General features: G+C 51.8%; 1 protein-coding gene and 1 long non-coding RNA gene across 12 annotated transcripts; one reads left to right on the forward strand and one right to left on the reverse strand.

Moving 5' to 3' along the window:
• Positions 1–3: 3 nt before the first annotated feature.
• Positions 4–16,574, reverse strand: HOXD4 (homeobox D4). Of its 9 annotated transcripts, none has more exons than XM_055572156.1 (5): positions 16,122–16,574; positions 5,321–5,346; positions 3,018–3,124; positions 884–2,767; positions 4–339 (listed from the first exon to the last, which is right to left on the reverse strand). In XM_055572156.1, the coding sequence occupies exons 4-5, from the start codon at positions 1,323–1,325 to the stop codon at positions 5–7; spliced, it is 777 nt and encodes a 258-aa protein (XP_055428131.1). In that variant the 5' UTR covers positions 1,326–2,767; positions 3,018–3,124; positions 5,321–5,346; positions 16,122–16,574; the 3' UTR covers position 4. The 9 variants fall into 9 exon arrangements, 8 of the variants coding, with proteins under 8 accessions (XP_055428131.1, XP_055428128.1, XP_055428126.1 ...); XM_055572153.1 differs by lacking the exon at positions 16,122–16,574 and adding an exon at positions 6,486–6,611 and having other exon boundaries at positions 884–2,764; XM_055572151.1 differs by lacking the exon at positions 16,122–16,574 and adding an exon at positions 6,486–6,611.
• Positions 4,898–6,638, forward strand: LOC129646249 (uncharacterized). Of its 3 annotated transcripts, none has more exons than XR_008711797.1 (4): positions 4,898–5,312; positions 5,818–5,999; positions 6,226–6,300; positions 6,502–6,638. It is a non-coding gene; the product is annotated as an uncharacterized LOC129646249 (long non-coding RNA). The 3 variants fall into 3 exon arrangements; XR_008711799.1 differs by having other exon boundaries at positions 4,898–5,111; XR_008711798.1 differs by lacking the exon at positions 4,898–5,312 and adding an exon at positions 5,353–5,548.
• Positions 16,575–17,728: the final 1,154 nt, after the last annotated feature.

Consider the following 17,728-nt stretch of genomic DNA (forward strand, 5'->3'; position numbering starts at 1 on the left):
ACTTCTATAAGGTCGTCAGGTCCGTGTGGTGGTCCTTGGCCAGCGGCTGCAAATGCTGGCCAGGGGCAGTTGAGGAGGAGCAGGAGGACGAGGACGAGGACGAGGAGGACCTGCCTTTGGTGTTGGGCAGCTTGTGGTCTTTTTTCCACTTCATCCTCCGATTCTGGAACCAGATCTTGATCTGGCGCTCGGAAAGACACAGGGTGTGAGCGATTTCAATCCGACGGCGCCGCGTCAGATACCTGTTAAAATGAAATTCTTTTTCCAGTTCTAGGACTTGCTGCCGGGTGTAGGCCGTCCGGGACCTCTTGGGCTCCCCGCCGGTGTAGTTGGGGTTCACTGAGAGACAAAACAGATGGCACAAGGTCAGCTCCGACCTCGGGGTAGGCCCCTGGCCACCGGCACTCACTTCCTGGCGCGCCCCGAGGCCGGGCCCTCCCTGCGCTCCCTCCTGGCCCGCTACTCCCTGCCTCCCGCCCGCCCTCTTTCCCCAGCGCACACGCTCCCTCCCTCCCACCCCCTCGCACCCACCTGCTCCCCTGGGCTCGCAGGCAGGGATCCCCAAACGTACCCCCGTCTCCCCAGCCTGCCGCCAGCTCCAGAATTCCCAGGCATTTTGGAAATCCCCTCTCCTCCACCGCGTTCCCTCCACTCTGAAAATGGAGTCCTCCCCCACCCCACCCCCATCTCCACCCCTTTTTGCGCCCGCAGACAGGCAGCCAGCCACATGGTCCCGGCTTGCTCCCTCGGCTATAAAAATTTATGGAGAGAGTAACTGCGGCGCCCATTGAAACCCCACACGCCCCCACCCACTCGCACCCCCTCTAGGGGCTCAGGCCGCCGGGCCAGGGTGGAGACTGAGCGGTCCTGTGCCTGTCCTTACCGGAATTCACGTGCACCTTCTTCATCCACGGGTAGACCACTGCCGGCTGCTTGAGGGCAGTCCCGGGGGGAGGCTGCTTGGGGCCTCCCGGCTGGCTACAGGCCCGGGCGCCGGGCAGGGGTGCGGGCGGGGGCGCGGAGGGAGCCGGGCATGGCTCTCCGGGAGCACCGTAGTGGCCGCCGGGGCCGCCGGGTTCTGGCCCGTGACCCCGCGTGGGCAGAGACGGGCCGGGCCCCGGGCCGCCGCCTCCGAAGGTCTGCTCACCGAAGTCGGGCCGTGGGTAGAGCCCCGGAGGCTGGAAGTCGGTCCCCTGCGCGCTACCGCCGCCGCCGTAGTAGTCAGCGCCCTGCTCGCCTAGGTAGCCGCCCTGCAAATACTCCTCGCACGGAGGAAACTTGGGGTCCACATACTTGGAGTTCACCATATACGAACTCATGGCCATTAATTTCAGAAGGTAGAAAATACTAATTTTTCTCGTGTTGTCTTTTTTTCTTCTTCCATAGGGCCCTCCTACTTGCTGTCAACTGAATAAAGTTGGCGGCCATGTGACCAGGCCAGCCAATAGCGAGGGAGTGAGTTTATCACCGGGCTGGTGAGCATCTCATAATTTTCACAAATTTAACTAAATAACATACGTGTAATCAAGTGACTCACCGTGGCACCTTTGAGGGCTCCCACCAGATGTTAGTGGAGTTCTAATCCCAGCACCCTCATTCCCCACTGGTAACCCCAGCTTTTGTCTGCCACTGACTTTGCTAACCTCCACTGCCCTCTCCATGCACCCGGACTGCAATCAGCCCCCCAAAATGTGCACAGTTCAAGAGGGAATGAATTTCCCATATTTGTCAAGGTGCATGGCATCAAAAGGTGGGTGGAGGAGATAACTCCTGATTTGGACAGAGAACCCCAGGCAGGCAGGACTCCTGCCCACCCAGCCCGCGGGAGCATGGGGACTCTGCCATACAAAGGCCGAATCCCTCCGGCTTTGTCTTCATCAGGGTCACCCAAAAGTTACTACAATCTGGCTGGCCTGAATCAAATTAGGCAATGAGTAACTGCCAAGCTTTCTTTGAAGGCCAGGGTGTTTGTAGCCAAATCTGGCCTTGCTGGTATGGCAAGAAGCTCCCTTGATTCTCTGGCTAGGGCAGCAGGGGAGGGTAGCCCAGGAAGGTTGTGAGGTAAACCCACCTCACTCAAAAGCATCCCCAAAAGGGCCCTTAACTCCCTCTTCCCGGCTTGCCTTCTTCCCACCTGGCAGCAAAGGTCAACAAGCCCCCTCTTTGGGCACCCTCCAACTTTATGCCCCTAGAGAAGAGAGCTGATCCTGGGGCTACCTGACTCCCACTTCACTCCCCAGTGCCCCCAAACCTAACCCTCTGGCCCTGCATTCATGCAACCAATTAGGGATTTACACAGGGGGCCCTGTTTGAAGGTGAGGAGCTTCTCCAGGAAAAGGCTACTTTACATAATTGGGCTCCGACGATCCTCCTGCCTGGAGTCCAAGGTAATAAAACAGAAAGAGGCAACTGAGCAGCCGGCTGCCTCTGGCCTCCACTTCTGACTATTGCAGAGAATGTGAAGTTTTTGCATCGACCATATATTCCCCTAGAATCGAATCTGTGACTACGTGGATACCACACAAATTCGGTTCTACAGGGTATATATAGACAACGTTACTGCCTCCAGGTTCCACCCAGAGCAAGTACCCAGACTGTTGCCAGTCCCAGCCTCTCCTCCTTGGAGCCGCCAGCCCGACGCAGCCACCCTCACTTTCAGAGACAGTTCAGGTAGTCTGAAGTGCTTGGTGGCAATTTGCAGCAACGAGTTTCCCATCCTTGTACCAGAGCCAGGGTTACCAAGCAGTCAAGGAGTCAGGAGAGTCTTCTTAAGAAAGAAAGAAAAGAACAGAAGAAAAATAATCCATCGCAGAATGGCGATTGTATTATTATCCCCTTTCTGGATGCACATAACACCCCATCCCTTATCAAGTGGTATTTTCCAGAAAGGAGAAAATGCCCTTAGTGGCAGAAGAAAAAGAAGCAAGAGGGAATATCCTCTGCCCCTACTTTTGCCCACTGCCAGGGCAAGCCAGGTTGGCTGGCTAAGCTAGTTCTCCAAGAAGTCGCACGTTTACCTTCCAGGGCTCTGAGCCCGGCTGGCCTCTCTGTCCGGCTGCTGCTTACCACCCCGAGGCAGGCGCTGCTTGCAGGCACGGAGCTGCCCTGGGCTGGGGCTGGTGTACTAATGGTGAAGGGCAGGGCGAGGGGTCATTCGAAATCATTTACAAACATATCACAAAGTTTCATTATTTTTGCTTTGCCGACAGCAGCACACAAGAGTACAAAAGTTCATGAAGTGTGCCGCCCTAGTGCTTCGGCGCAGTCTGGGGCTCACCCCTCAATTCACAGCACCAAGAGGGCTCAGGACTGGGATGGATTTCGGGGACAGAGGGATACCCGGGCTTGGGTGGGGATTTTGGATCCTTAACTCTAAGCTAGAGGTATTTCATTTTGTTTTTTATTTTACCCTCATGATTCAAAAATTGTTTTCAAGCCTCAACTTGGGCCTGGTGGGGTGGAACAGGGAGAATTCCCTCCACTCCCCCTACCCCTAGTATGGCAAAATTGGCTGACTTCTCTGCACTGTGCACACTCCCCACACACTCCCCACAGTCCTTTGGTTCCAGTGCTTTGGCTATTTTGTAGGGATTTCCCGGGTGCCAATTCTAACAAGACCTTCTGAAACTGCCCCACATCCAACTCCCTTGTCCCAGGGGGTTCCCCCAACTTCCTTTAATGCCAAGAGCTCCTGGGGACCTTGGGTCTAGACTTTATCCAGAAAAATTGGGGGAGCTTGCTGGGATGAGTGGGGACCTGAGTGAGGGTACACATTTTCATATTTATTAGACACTGTGACCTGCATTTCACCTTATTGCTCCACTCCTTCAGACAGGTCAAAGCCAACGAGTTATTGATGAACAAAAGCGTTAAATATTCACCTCCCGCTCAACTGCCCATACAAATGCTTTTGATGTCTCCGGCTTTTTGTGCTGTGTTCAGCTACGGGGTGCCAGTCCTGGGTTTGCAAGCAAGGAGCATCCACAGAGATAAGCACCCAGAGCCAGGGGAGCTACAGGAAGAGGGCAAGACCAGGAGTTCTGGGGACGCTGGATTTTCCGGCCTGGAGCTGCAGGGCCTGTTTCACTTGAGACAGCCTGATTCGTAGAGGTGAACTATGTACTGCGCGGATCCTCCACTCCTAGGGGGTGGGCACAGCCCCTAGGGAGTTGATTATGTTGCCCAGCCTGGAGGGCAGAAATCTGGCCCAGAGCCAAGCCCTATCTTCTCCGACCCTAGAAAGAGGACGTCTCACCAGAAAGGGAGGGTGCCTGGTTCTTAACATCTTCACGCATTCCATCTCTCATTAAAATAAAACCATCTCCGTTTTGCATGAGGGTCTTTCCTGGAGTCTCTCCCCACCACCATCATCTTAATGAGATAGCCTTCCTGAGAGTTCACAGGCCTCCTCAGAAGTGTACCTGTCTTCCTCGGCATAAGCAACTCTGAAAGGGCCGAACTTTTGAGCCCAGCACCCCAAGAATCTCTGCCCCCAACAGCACCCCCAAACACCCCTCCCCCCTTGTCTGCCTGCAACACTAGCGGCTCTGGTGCAGAAATTCTCGAATTGCAGTTAGAGAGGAGCAGGAGTGAATTAGAAGGGCCCTGTCCCTCCCTCCTTCCTCAGCCCAAGTCCTCAACCCAAGACCCAAATCCCTGAGGCCGGGGCTGGGCCGGGGGAGAGGGTAGGAGGGACTTGCACGTAAAGCTCAGAATTTTCAGCCCTTCCCGGAAGCGGGCCAACCCAACACACCCGCAGCCGTAAAGGGTTGCGTCCCCCACCTCCACATTCCTTTTATTTAAAAAACAAAAACAAAACAAAACAAAAAAACGAGAGAAGGTCGGGGCCAGGCTGGACCGGGTTAAGCTGGGCTGGGCGGCGAATGGGGATCGCGTTGCCTGGGTGCTTAGCAGGTTGGTTCGAGCAGAGGGCGATGCTCGACACAACTTGTTAATAGGGCAGGCTGCTAATTAGCTGCAAGCTCTTCACAGACTCGTCCGCTGAGGCGGAGCTGCACCTGTGCGAGCGGGGGAGGCCTGGGAAGGCCGGGAAGGTCCAGGGAGGCCCAAGGAGACAAGGGCGAGCGCTCGCTGCGCGTTCCCTTAGTTAGGTGACTGGAAACTAGGCCCCAGAAAATCTTCCCGGGAGTCCAGCTTAGATCCTCCAGTTCCAAACGGGCTCCCCTCGCTTACCCAGGCCTGGGGAGGCAGGGGCCGTTTTTCCACCCGCCCACCGCCCCTGGCTCGGCCCTTCTCCCCGCACCCGCCCAGTTATCAATACCGCCCCTTCGCGATTCGGAAGAAACCGGGAGGTACTTACAGCAGTGGTGTCTCACGGTCCCGAACCTGTTGCAATGAAAACGGGGTCACTTGAATTCCACAGGATAATAAAACGGAGATGGATGATACACAGAAAAATGACAAGGCCCAGACACCCCACCAAAACCCGGACCTCCCTCCTGCTTCGGATGCCCGCCCCTAGGAACTGCGCCAAGTTCTCCGCGAAGCGGGAGACTGCAGTGCTCAAGGGCAGACCCGCAGTAGGAGAGTATGCCCCCATCACCTCCCCCACGCCATGCACCTCTTTGGGCAAAACCTTACTTTTTGCCTGGCCCGACTCAGGCGGTCTGTAATAGTGTTTCCCCCGTGGGAAAACGGGAAGCGAGGAGAAAACGGGCCTTTGTGTGTTTCCTTTTGCAAAATCGGCTGGGTGGGCGCAGGTCCACTGGGGAGGGGGCAGCCGCTGCATCTGTCCCTTACCCCAGCTCCCCGTCTGTCTTGAGCTGGAGCAACTCAGCACCCCCTTTCCAATTTCAGATTGGTTTCAAATTCCCCAGCCAACCAGTGCCCCCTCAAAACTGTCTTCTTCCCAAAGAAGGACCAGACAAGGCTGGGACTTGCCGTCCCACTTCAGCTCTAATTCAAAACAAAGAGCAATTTCCAAGGGAAATGAGGACCCAAATGATAGCCAAGGAAGAGGAAAATCGATGGGTTTAAAGGTAAATGGCAATGCTTTAGACTGTTATCCAGTTCTGTGGATATGACATCATTTCATCAGCATTTTTGCTGGAGAACCCATAAAGCAATCTTACAAAGCAGTGGTCCTCACGGGGGCTGATGTCCAGCTTTCAGTCTCCTCTAGTTTTATTCTGGGACAGGGGGCTTCTCTGAAAAATCGCAGAGGCAGAGCATCTCCATTCTTAAACTTTCTATCTGTCCACCTAGGCTACCCATTTTATTCCTCTTCTGAAGCAGAACTACACTCTGAGGAGGTGAGAGACAGAAAGTTCCTCTGGTGAGGTGAGAACCCTCAATTCCTAATTTTCTGTGTCTAGAAGGGAGAGGGGATTCCCATCCTATTTCTTGATTTAGGTTAAGCTAAAATTAACTTCCATGGGACTTCTCCCCACCACCAGGCAGAAAAGATGGGGCAGATAAATCCCCCACCCCTGGAGTTGTCCTGGAAAAAGTAATAAGTGACTTACTGGTTTTCTCTCCTAGTGGGCAGGGGAGCTGGGAGCAGACTGTCTCCTTCTGAACCCGGCGCTAGCTGGAGCCTCTCACTTTCCTATCGCTGCTCCAGGAACCAAGCATCTGCACTTGTATGCTCTTAACCTAATTTATGGTGGGAATTATATTTTGGCTTGTCAACTCTCAAGCCATAAAACAAAGTTTATTGGAATCACGTGCTCGTAAATAGCCACTCAGGTCCCATCTCTGCAGAACCATAAATAACCTTCGGCTTTAAACTTTTATTCACTAAATAAAGGTTCACTGCAACTGTTCCCTCACATTTAAATAGTTCCAAATATCTAGGATTCAAGGGGGGAAGTCATATTCATATCAATACCCTGGTCTTTTCAAACAGCATCTTTTCAGGGACTCTGTTTAGAGGGAGAGATAGTGCAATTTGGAAAAGGCTGGTTGGTGGGCATGTCTTATGATTCTTTGGCTGCATCCGCTGTGAGTACCATCAACTCCTTTATTTCAATCATATTCTAGCTCTAGATGTGGTAAATAAAGAGGAAAGCCAAAGGTCATTTCTATTGGCTTATACCAGAAGTTATTTCAAATTTTGTTTTAGCTTCAGTAGAAAAGAGTGGTTGGAGGCTGGGTGGGCTTGGGGGTGGGGGTGGCAGTTGGAGTTAACACTTGGCCCTGTATTGTTGTGAATGGGCTCAGCAAAAGTTGAAGGTAGCCACATGCCTAGAGGTTTCTGTAATTTGCTTAGATCTGGAAGGGAAGCCTTTGCAAGTGACCAAACTGCTTAAAACAGCAAGACTTGGGGTTTGGTGATGTGAGAAAGTAGAGAATAGCCTCATCGGGCATCTTTGGCAACTGAAGCTCTAAAGAAGGTTATAAAACAATAAAACAGCCCTGGTGTGAAGGGGACAGGGTGTGAGGAAGCAAATGAGGCTCTTAGGAACCCAAGCCCAGGAAGTCAGATGTCCCCAGTCCCACAGGCCCTGGGGTCCAAATCTGGGTAAGATCCTATCTCTCCCCGATTTTACCCCTCCACTCCACCTCCCCCCCGCCCCACCCCGCACACTGCCACTCCCACCAGAGGGAGAGCCTGAGAGGAGGAGGCAGCTGCTCTCCCGCTGAGAAAACCAAGAAAAGAGCCTGGGCCTGAGCACTGCTCCATCGAGAGTGTGACTCTGTGCTTGGGGTAGGTGGGGGTGGGAAAGACACCCCCAGCTCCCACCAAAGGGAGTGAATGAAAAGAGAATTGACACCACCCTCCTCAGCATCCTTCCACAGCCCACCAGAGTTGCTACCAAACAGTGTGGAAACATGTGATTTTGACTATTCCAATTAAAAGAATGGATGTTCTCTGTAGCTTTGTAGAGCACATATACATCTAAGATTTCTAAATAAAATTGTGAAAGTTCTCATCAGCAAGTCCTATCAAACCCATGAAAGAGATTCCTTTCTACTAAAATCTCTTTGCATTCTAATTTCCACCCATTCTCTGTGCATTTCTAAACCCATTTCCTAATTTCACATTCATTGGATATGAAGCAGGGAGCTATTAGTCCAGACTGTATGGCATTTATTTCTCTCCCCCAACCCCCACCCCATTAGCCCACTTAGAAGTATCTTTTTCTTTTACAGTTGGCAGTATCTGTTTTTAAAATATGAGTAAAGATCAATCCTTTAAAAACTGTTTTCTGACTCTATTAGCACTAGGTGAGCAGCTTCAAAACAAGTCCTTGTTCATCCATTTTTTAAAAAGTTTGAGGGCTTGGGAAAGCCTTCTTTATTTTTCCTTAATTCCTAACTTAATAAAACTGAGTTAACCAAAGGATATATGACATTCTAAGCAGTTGTGATGAGCTTTTTATGGGACAAGGGTGGTGTAAAGAGAAGACCAGACTGAGGAGATGGTGTTTGAAACAATATCTGGCACCTAATCTGGGCTCAAGAGACATTTTTTGAATGAATGATAATGTAAGATGATGACTGGGACTTGCCCACAGTCTTCACTGTGGCTTACATAAGAAGAATAAAATTATACAGCCTACTCTGTATATTTAGATGATAATAGGAAAGTAACTAGCTCTGCTGAGGGGAAAGGAGGAAAGAAAGGAAGACATTGAGGCACACAACTTCAATCACTTTCTAATCTTAGGATAGTCAGACAACATGGTTAAGGAGAGTGTACACCTTCCTCCGATCTTCCCTTGGCCCCTGCCCCCAGTTTTGGGCTTTTTTAGATGAATGACAGTGTGGAATGGGGAAGTGCAAACTCTGTCTAGTAAGAAGGCTGAGCACCAGGGAGAAGAGCAGCCTAGCTTGGGCCGATTTCTTGGGGCTTTTCCAAGGACTGTCAATGGTGGTGGTGGTAAGTCATGAAGACGAGGTGGGGAGAAGAGGTAGAAGCCTTCTTAGAAACCTGTTGCTGGGTACAGTGAGATTCTGAGCACTGTCTTCCCCATCTGACTGGGAAGAGCCAGTTCTCGGAGTTTCTGCTCAAAGAGCTCCCATGAGCTAGAGTCCCCCGCAGGGTTCTCCCAACCCAGATGCCAGAGCCACTCCCAGGAAGGAAGAGAAAGTGAAGGGGCCCAGGAGGCATCAGCTGCACTCCAAATGTAACGAGGTCTGTTCTCTGCCTGCCCTAGAGGCCCTTGCTATGTGGCCTGCTGCTGCTAAGTCACTTCAGTCATGTCCGACTCTGTGCAACCCCATAGGCGGCAGCCCACCAGGCTCCCCTGTCCCTGGGATTCTCCAGGCAAGAACACTGGAGTGGGTTGCCATTTCCTTCTCCAATGCATGAAAGTGAAAAGTGAAAGTGAAGTCACTCAGTCGTGTCCGACTTTCAGTGATCCCATGGACTGCAGCCTACCAGGCTCCTCCGTCCATGGAATTTTCCAGGCAAGAGTACTGGAGTGGGGTGCTATTGCCTTCTCCTTGCTATATGGCCTAGGAAAGGATATTCTGACCTTGACGTGCAAGAGGCCTCTTGCCCAGAGGTGGTGCTGAACTCTTCTCTTAAACTATCTCCAAACCAGGATAAGTGGGAATGAGACTTCAGATGAATTCCCTAGACCAGGGGTAGGAAGGAAACCGCCAGGCCTGGCACTTAGGGACACAGACTGGGGAAGAGCCAGAGAAGGGCTGAACAGGGAGTCCCAAACATGAGAGAAATATAATTTCATATTCCTGACACTATAGTCTATCGCTGAAAGAGGAACACAACACCTCTCCTGCTACCCCCACCCCTCCCCCTACAGTAGGGTCTGCTCACTGGAACTCTGCCTTGGTGTCTTCTGGGAAGGAGAGGTAACCCTGGAGGTAACAATTCCAATAGTGAGATGTGGCATCCAAAAGAACGGGCTCTGGGGCGGGAACTGTAATGGGGGGCCAGACCTGGAAAAAGCTCCAGTGGGTCCAAGAAAAGCAGGGTGTGGAATAGCCATCTAAGCCCATTGAGAATCAAGAACAGAGGTTAGATGGGTCAGGAGATGGGGGTGGCTGGGCAACTGCAGCACTGCTCAATTTCATGGGCCAAACTCTGCTAGACATGGTTTATAGCAGGAGGGACAAGGTGTGTTTGGACAGGAAATCCGACCCAGGTGGACTCCTGGTTAAGCAGAAGCAGCTTGGCCAAGGGCTGCAGAGGCCCTCTTAGGAAAAGTCTGTAGTCAGAAGTCTTGGAGGCCAGGGGTAAGGGGTAGAACCTGGCTGCATGGGAGGGGTGTACATATGTGTGGGTTATAGCCTGAGAGAGTATTTATATAATTCTTTTTAAAAGATATAAAGTATCTCAAAAAATAGAAGGGCTGATGGAGATCTGAGGGGGATAGTCCTCTTTAAGACACACCTTGACATCACCATGGCCCAAGGTGGGAGCTGTGGCTCAGCCATGGCCCTGGAGCCCAGATCTTGGAACACAAGCAGATTAAGGTTGCGGAACACTCCTTGCCTCCTTTGTGTTGGCCACTGGCCTTTGGCTTTTCCACTCTGTCCCAGCTTTCAAGATACTGAAAAAAGGGTACTTGCCTTGGGGCTGTAAAAGAGGCTGTGACTGGGTGGTGGTAAGGAAGGTGGCTCCAGAAGGTGGCCTGCTCTCTAGTAAGACCTGAGCCTTCTGTAAGAGTCACAGATGTGCCTGTGTGGGTGTGAGGCTTCTGCTACCTGGTATCTGCCCCCTGAGGAGCTGGGGGCACCTTCTTCTTGGATGTGGCCCTGAAGTCTACCTGTAGGCAGGTGCCAGACAATGAGACCCAAGGAAGCAGGGCCTCTGAGACCCACTACAGCAACAGGGGAAGCCCCAGATCCATGTTCTCCTGTGACCAAGCCTAGGCCTGTCTTCTCTGTACAATTCAGGGAATGGGTGCGTGAACCAGGTCTCTCTCAGCTCTAAAAGGCTAGGCCTGATTATTAAACAGAAAAAGGATACTGATGATAAGAAACACCTATTGAATGCTTGTTATTCAATATGTGATTAAAACAGGTATTGAATGTTTGGCTAGTGCCAAAAACCCATTTTAAGTGCCTAATCAGTGAGTTAATATATGTAAAATAGTTAGAATAGTGCTGGGCACATAGTAGTGCTATGTAAGTAAAAATCCTCATAACAACCCTTGAAGGTACTCTAATTATCTCTGCTTTCCACATGAGGAAACAAGCCCAGAGAGTTTGCCGTACTTGCCTAAGCTCACACAACAGTTCAGTGGAAAAAATTTGAAAGGAGGCAGTCTGTACCTAGAACCTATTCACCTCTTTGAAAAAATCTCTGAGTTAGCAAGCGGTCAATTTCCCCTTCCCAGTTTGGTAGCAACTAGTCAGCTTACGACTTTTCCCTGGTGGCTCAGATGGTAAAGCGTCTACCTGCAATGCAGGAGCCGCAAGTTCGATCCCTGGGTCAGGAAGATCCCCTAGAAAACCGGATGCAGGAGGGAGCTCCCTTAACTAGGGGGAGGGGCATTGCTAAATGGTAGTGATAACTTGGCCCCTGTAGACCACAGAATCATAAAAGACACAGGAAAGACCCTCAACCAGTACTCAAACATAAGCATACATCTTAACTGCCATGGTGGAGAGTGTTTATAAACTGCAGGTTCTGGACATCCTGATTCAGTAGGTCTGGCATGAAACAAAGGAACCTGCATTATAAAGAAGAGGCTTGAATGCAGGCCTTCATTAAGAATCACTGCTCTAACGTAGGGAAATGAGGGAAGCAAAAGACTGTGTTGCAAGGAGACAACAAGGAACAGTGAGGTTGGATCACAGCCAGTTGGGGATGTCACCGCTGATGCGAGAAACACCCCCATGGAGCCCACCAAAGGCCTGAAATGGGTGCAATGGGTAAAGAAGAGTGTGGGGGTGGTGTGAAAAGGGGGAAAGATGAGTAACTGCGGGATTTTCAAGTCGCACGCAAGAAGTCACCCTGGATCTCGGAGCCTCGAGGGAGTCCCGGGGCCGAGGCCTTGTTCTAAGTGAGCCTGGGCAAGCCCATCAGTTTGAGGCAGGCGACGCTGAAAGCTCGGGTTTTCAAGGCTGTCGCGTCTAGGTACCAGGAATTGCAAGAAAGGAAAGTGGCAAGAACAGCAGCCCAAATGAAGGGGCTGGTAGGGATTGGGCGTGGCTTGCCCCACCAGACCCTCTTTTCCTGCTCTTCAGAGCCCAAAGCGCAGAAATCGCGCCCCCTCCGGGAAGGCGGAGGAAGTGAGGTGGCCCGCCACCCCGGAACCTGCCTTCAGGTTCCTGGGCCCCGGGCTGCCTCTGCTGCCAGTCTCGAGAAGCCGCCCCTGGGGGTGGGCGCCGCATCGCCAACTATCTTCGTTGGCGCAAAACACTTTATGAACTGGGGTGGAGGGCGGGGAGACGGAGGGGGCGGGGTCAGTGTCCCTCCCACACTCCCGCCCGCAAGCGCCCGGGGCATCTCCCGCGCCTCCGTAGCCGACAGGACGCTTGTCCTACAGCGCCTCCTCCTGGACAAGGCGCCAGACAGCAGAGCAGGGGGACTGTTCCAGCCCCGGAAACCCGAGGCCCCGGCTTCTTAGCGCGGGCAGAGTCTTCCCGAGCCAGAGGCTTGAGTTGGTCCTCCCTTCCCATGGGGGCGGCCTCAGGGCCCTCTCGACTCCTTCTGGCCGCCCCCACCCCTACCCCCAGTCCCACCCCTAGCAGTGACAGCAGGCTCGCGACCCAGGAGTGTGCATCCTCCGTTAATTAGGCGAGCCCAGGCGGAAAAACCCTACAGTTCGTGCGTTTATTTATTTATTATTTGTTTGACCGCTTTCTGCTGAGCCACTGGTCCCCACAGAGCCTTCGAACGTGCTGCGCTGGCGTAACAAGATCCGAGAATGGTCCGGTTGAAGAATTGGCCTGAAGTTTGGCGGTTTGAACAGGCGCCAAGAGGAAAGGCCTTTTCCCAAAGCAGAAGCACCAGGCTGAAAAAAATCTATACACTTTCCTGAGGATTTTATATATATATATATATATATATATATATATATAAAATCTTCGTTTAAGGTGTTAAAAAATGTATGTATGTTTAACACCATGAAAGAAAGATTTGGTTTTCTTCTGGTCACTAGCTCGTATTTGCATACTGTTTCTAAAGTACAGATTTAAATTTGGGTGAGGTGGTGAGTCAAGATGATTGAAAATAACGTGGTCAAGGACAAGATGTTTGGCTATATTTAGACTGAAGGCTGGAATAAAGGAAAGATCAGGAGCGAATCCTGAGGCAAGAAGGAGTGGAGAGATCGGGTTTTATCTTCCAGCTCTGAGTCCACTCGCCCCCTCCCCCCATCCGTGCTTTGCTGGTTGGATCCCTAGGCTGGGTTATTTCATTGCACATGCGCCGGACGCTGGGCGCGCGAGCTAGGCAGGCGCAACCCCGCACTGAGCTGTGCGGGAGGTTTGCGCAGCGCTGGGTGGTGTGCAGCACCGCACACTGCTGCAGCGCCTAAGTGCAGAAGAGCCTGAACGCCGCATCTTAGAGACACAGGAAACATACTTTTGCAGGAAATCCTGTTAAAAGCTTCACGCGTCCTTTCTGATCTGCCAGCCCTGTTCCGCCAAACCAACAAAATCGCCATGTTTCCAGTAAACCCTCAAGGTTGTCTGTCCTTTGGATCAGCAGTTTCATATCCAGTGCACGCCTTCTCCCCCGTCGTTAATCAAGGCTTGGGGGGGGGAGGGGAGGGTGAGGGGGAGAGGGAACCACCCTATGTCCAGAGAGTACGACTTCTCCCACATACTGCACAACTATGAAATCCAAGAGACCAGTTCCTAGAAAGAGGGTATCTTTTCGCATTAATTTCGGAAAATTGGCCCTAATTGGACTTAAGTCGGAATTCCGAGTTCTTGGTGGCTTCTCCCCAGCTTCCGGTGCCCCCGCGTGCCCTGCCCGGCGGTCGCACTGCGGCAAGGCCGTAAATACCTCTAGCAGCTGCCTGCCAGCCCAGAGTGAAATACTGTCTTTGTTCCTATTTCCCCTGCTTCTCGAGCTCGGAAAACAGAATTCTGGCGAGATATATTTATTTGGAGGAGCATCTGACAGGAAAATACGTTCGGTTTTCAACCCTGGTGCTTGGCCACGTTTATAACAACGAGCTTCGCTCTTTTTCCGAGTCCTCCGGGAGACCGCAAGCCCAGCTCATTGCCTGACACTAAGGCCCGGACGTGCCATTGGTTCCCTGATCTACACACGGTTAGAGGTTCGGTTCGAGGACTCTGGGAATTACACTCCCCAGCTTGTGAGCTCTTTGGGTCCAACTATATTTTTAATTTCGTTTGAGTTTTTAAAAATTGGGTTAACAGGGACAGTGGGGGCATTTCCGGTAGTGGCAAAAGCGTTGACTAGTGTCCTCTTGGACTAAGTGGCCTGAGTTCAAATGTGACTGGCAGCGTATTTATTCCCTTAGATGCAATTGACTATTTAAGCTCTTAATGCTACTACGGGACTTAGGAAAAACCCCTTAGTCCTCCATATCTGCCCATGACATCACCCTCTGCTGTGCAATTGGACCTGCAGACCGCCCAGGTTCCTAGTCACTTGGGTGCGCTCAGTCATTGAACCCAGGGAGAGGCTACTGAAACTCGGAACACAAGGGCTTGGCCATCACGGCCACAACTCGTCCCCACCCCCACCACAACTCCAAGCAATTTAGGGACTCCTCCTGGAGTTGCCAGGGGAGGGCCTTGGGAGCCCCAGTCCAGAGGCCTGTTTTTCAGTAGGTAATGCTCGATACCAATATGAAAGAATGATCTCAGCAGTACTCTAACAGAGATATTTACAAAATACAGACATTCTGGACTTAAAAATCAGTTTCTCATTTGTGAGTGATCATAATTAGTGATCGAGGACAATTGCCCACGTCAACTAGCCACACATCGTGGCCCTCCATTTTGAAACGAGCATGATTCCGTTGTTACTTACTAAAAATACTTTTCTATAAAAATGTCATTTATTGTTCAGAAATACGTTTAAGGCCAGCATGGTCACACTGGAATATTTGGGAGAACATTGAGTTAGGCTTTTCCGCTGGCTCCTGAAAAAACAATGCTCCGCCACGCACAGGTTAACCCCATGCGCAATGCGGCAGATTGTCCTGAGGTTTTAATATTTCACGTGTCCGTGAGGGAAGAGGCAATGGGATTTGAGAACTGCATCCTCTAGTGCCCTTCAAAATCCGTAGGAGAAAATAGCATTTCTTTCTGCAAATAATTTTCTTTCGATTCATAGATATTTTGGTTCACTAGTTTTGAAGTCGAGTTGGAAATATTGCTATGCTATTCATTTGTAGGCAACACACACACACCACAATACATTTAGAGAGCAAAATGTCTACTCTTTTCCTACTCTGACAAATAAGAAACACACGCGATGCTTGAACTTATTAAGCATGCTTAGAATTTCTGAAACGTCTCTTGTTTTTTTCCCCAAGACCTGCACCAGGGTTTCTGATCCTCTGCTCTACTGCTACCTCTCAAAACATGCATCCATTTTGTGGCACAGAATAACCCAGATTCACCTGACAGATGTGTGTGGAACCTTTCTTGAGTTGTTACGAAAATCATCTGAGAGCTAGAGAAGCGGTTAATATTTAAAATTCCATCCCATAAACAAGGCCCAATAAACCAAAAACTCTAAAAATCAGCATCACTCACCAAAGCCTAGATGAACAAACGTAGCACCATCCTGATACACAGAATCCACCCCACCCCCACCCCCAAGCTCCAACCCTCAGAAAACACCTGTTAGCCTCCCAGGTACCTCTGACCACAGACCAACCGCAAAATACTGCTCTCGACTTAAGAGTGTCTGTAGTGACCCCCAGCAAAGCTGACAGCTCCAGAAACCATCTGCACAGTCTTCCAGGGCGGGGATCCTGAGGCTCTCGGTCTATGCCGCTATCTGCCTCTCATAATCTCGAGAGGAAATAGGGCTTCCCTTCTGTTTCTGAGCTCAGCCGGCCCCCACCCAGGGCCCCAGTGGACGTCCGCTCAGAACCTTAGTGATCTGGAGGCAGGGGACGCAGACAGGCACTCCCAGGCCCCGGGGAAGTGTGGGGGTTCGGGTCGGGCTCCCCGAGCTAACCGAACGGGTGGGCACCTCGGGCTTCCCGGTGGCAGCGCAGGGAGCGCGGGGCGGGGGCCGCTCTTACCGGAGGTGCAGAGCTGGAGGCGGCGGTCGTCCCCGGCGGCTGCTGTAATCCACTAGGCGCTGCCCGGTTACTCGCGCTCTGCGCGGCAGGGACCCACTCATGTTGGAGAAGGAGCCGCGTCGGAACCGCGCGTCTCGGCCACCCGGCTGCAGGCCGGCGGCTCCCGCCGGGCGGTGCCGGCGCCAGTGGGGGCCTGGGCGCCCCGGGCTCCTTCCGGGCTCTCCCGCCCGCCGGGCTCCCCGCTGGCTCCGGAGGCGGCAGCGGCGCGGCCCGGGGCGAAGCAGCCGTGGGGCCAAATTGGGTGCCGGGCGCGAGCCGAGGCCGCCGCGGACCCCGCAATCCCGCAGCTGGCGACTGGAGCCCACCTCTGCGGAGACAAAGGTTAGAAAAAGAGGGGGTGAGGCTCTAGGAAGGCAGAATGCGGGGGGAAATTCGCCTGGGAAATCAGGAAAAAGGCCGTGAAGGCGAGCGGAGCCTGCACATGACCAGCCGCAGCCAATGACGACCGCAAATAGGTCATAAAAAGGTCTATTACCAAGTTGTAAATTTTCTTCAAACAAAAAGGAATTTACTGCAATTCCTTGCGGATTTTGCACATACAGCTCGCAAGCGCCATGTTTTTTCCTCTCTTTCTCTCTCCTCTTCCCTCTTCTCTCTCCGTGTTTCTGCTCTTCTTCCTCCCCCCTCCTGTTTCTCCGTGTCCCTCTCCACCTCTCGCTCTGCCTTTCTAGACTTCACGGTTCCTTTCTCTAGGAATTCTTTTCCTTTTATTTTTTATTTTGGTTCTTTGGCTTGAAACCTCTGCTCCTTGGGCGCTGTGTTTCAGGGAGAATGAATGCCGCGCTCGCTTGGGGAGGTGATTCTGCCAGTCACCCTCCAACTCTCCCCTCACTTGGCTTCTCCTCTCCTCCCCTCACCAAAAGGCCTCTCTGAAAGAGCAGTCAAGCGCTTTCGGGTTTTGCCCCTCTCATCTTCAGGCAAGCCACCCAGTCTGACCTTGTGCAGAAAACCGGGGCTCTGCAGGCCAAGAAAATGTGTGTTCTCCCCCACCCAACTCTCTCCAACATAAACCGGGTCCCTCCTGTTTTTTGGGGTTTCTGCAGTAGGAGAGTTGCCAATCAGCTCAAAGGCTGAAAATGGTTTTAGGTACTTGTCAACTTCTCCAAAATAACAGTTTGAACTCCCAATACCTATACTTAATCTAGATAGAAACATCCCCCTGGGACAGTCCTGGGTTAGAGAAGAGTCAATCTTTTTTAATACCCTCTGAAAATCCTTGTTTAAGTCTCCCCAAGTGCAATTCGCATTTCTATGGAATTCTAGCCCCCTCTTCCCTTGCCCCCAAAAATGTCTGTCCATTGAAGAGCCTGTTCAGTGCAATATTGAAGAGGAGAGGGACTCCATTTGTTCAGGAAAAAAGCAGCTCCCCAGTTTCAGGCTTGGAAAAAAAAAAATAGTTCTTTTTCTTCAAAGGCAGGAGTGCCATTCCTTTCGCTCTTCTCATGGAAGCTGCTCCAGGGAACCCCAGCTAAAGGTAAACATCCTTGGCTAGCTCCCCTCATCATTAATGCATAGGCATGGCCATCCAGGCTTCAAACCTGCCTGTA

The sequence above is a fragment of the Bubalus kerabau genome, chromosome 3, assembly GCF_029407905.1.
Source record: "Bubalus kerabau isolate K-KA32 ecotype Philippines breed swamp buffalo chromosome 3, PCC_UOA_SB_1v2, whole genome shotgun sequence".
NCBI classification, from domain to species: Eukaryota; Metazoa; Chordata; class Mammalia; order Artiodactyla; family Bovidae; genus Bubalus; species Bubalus kerabau.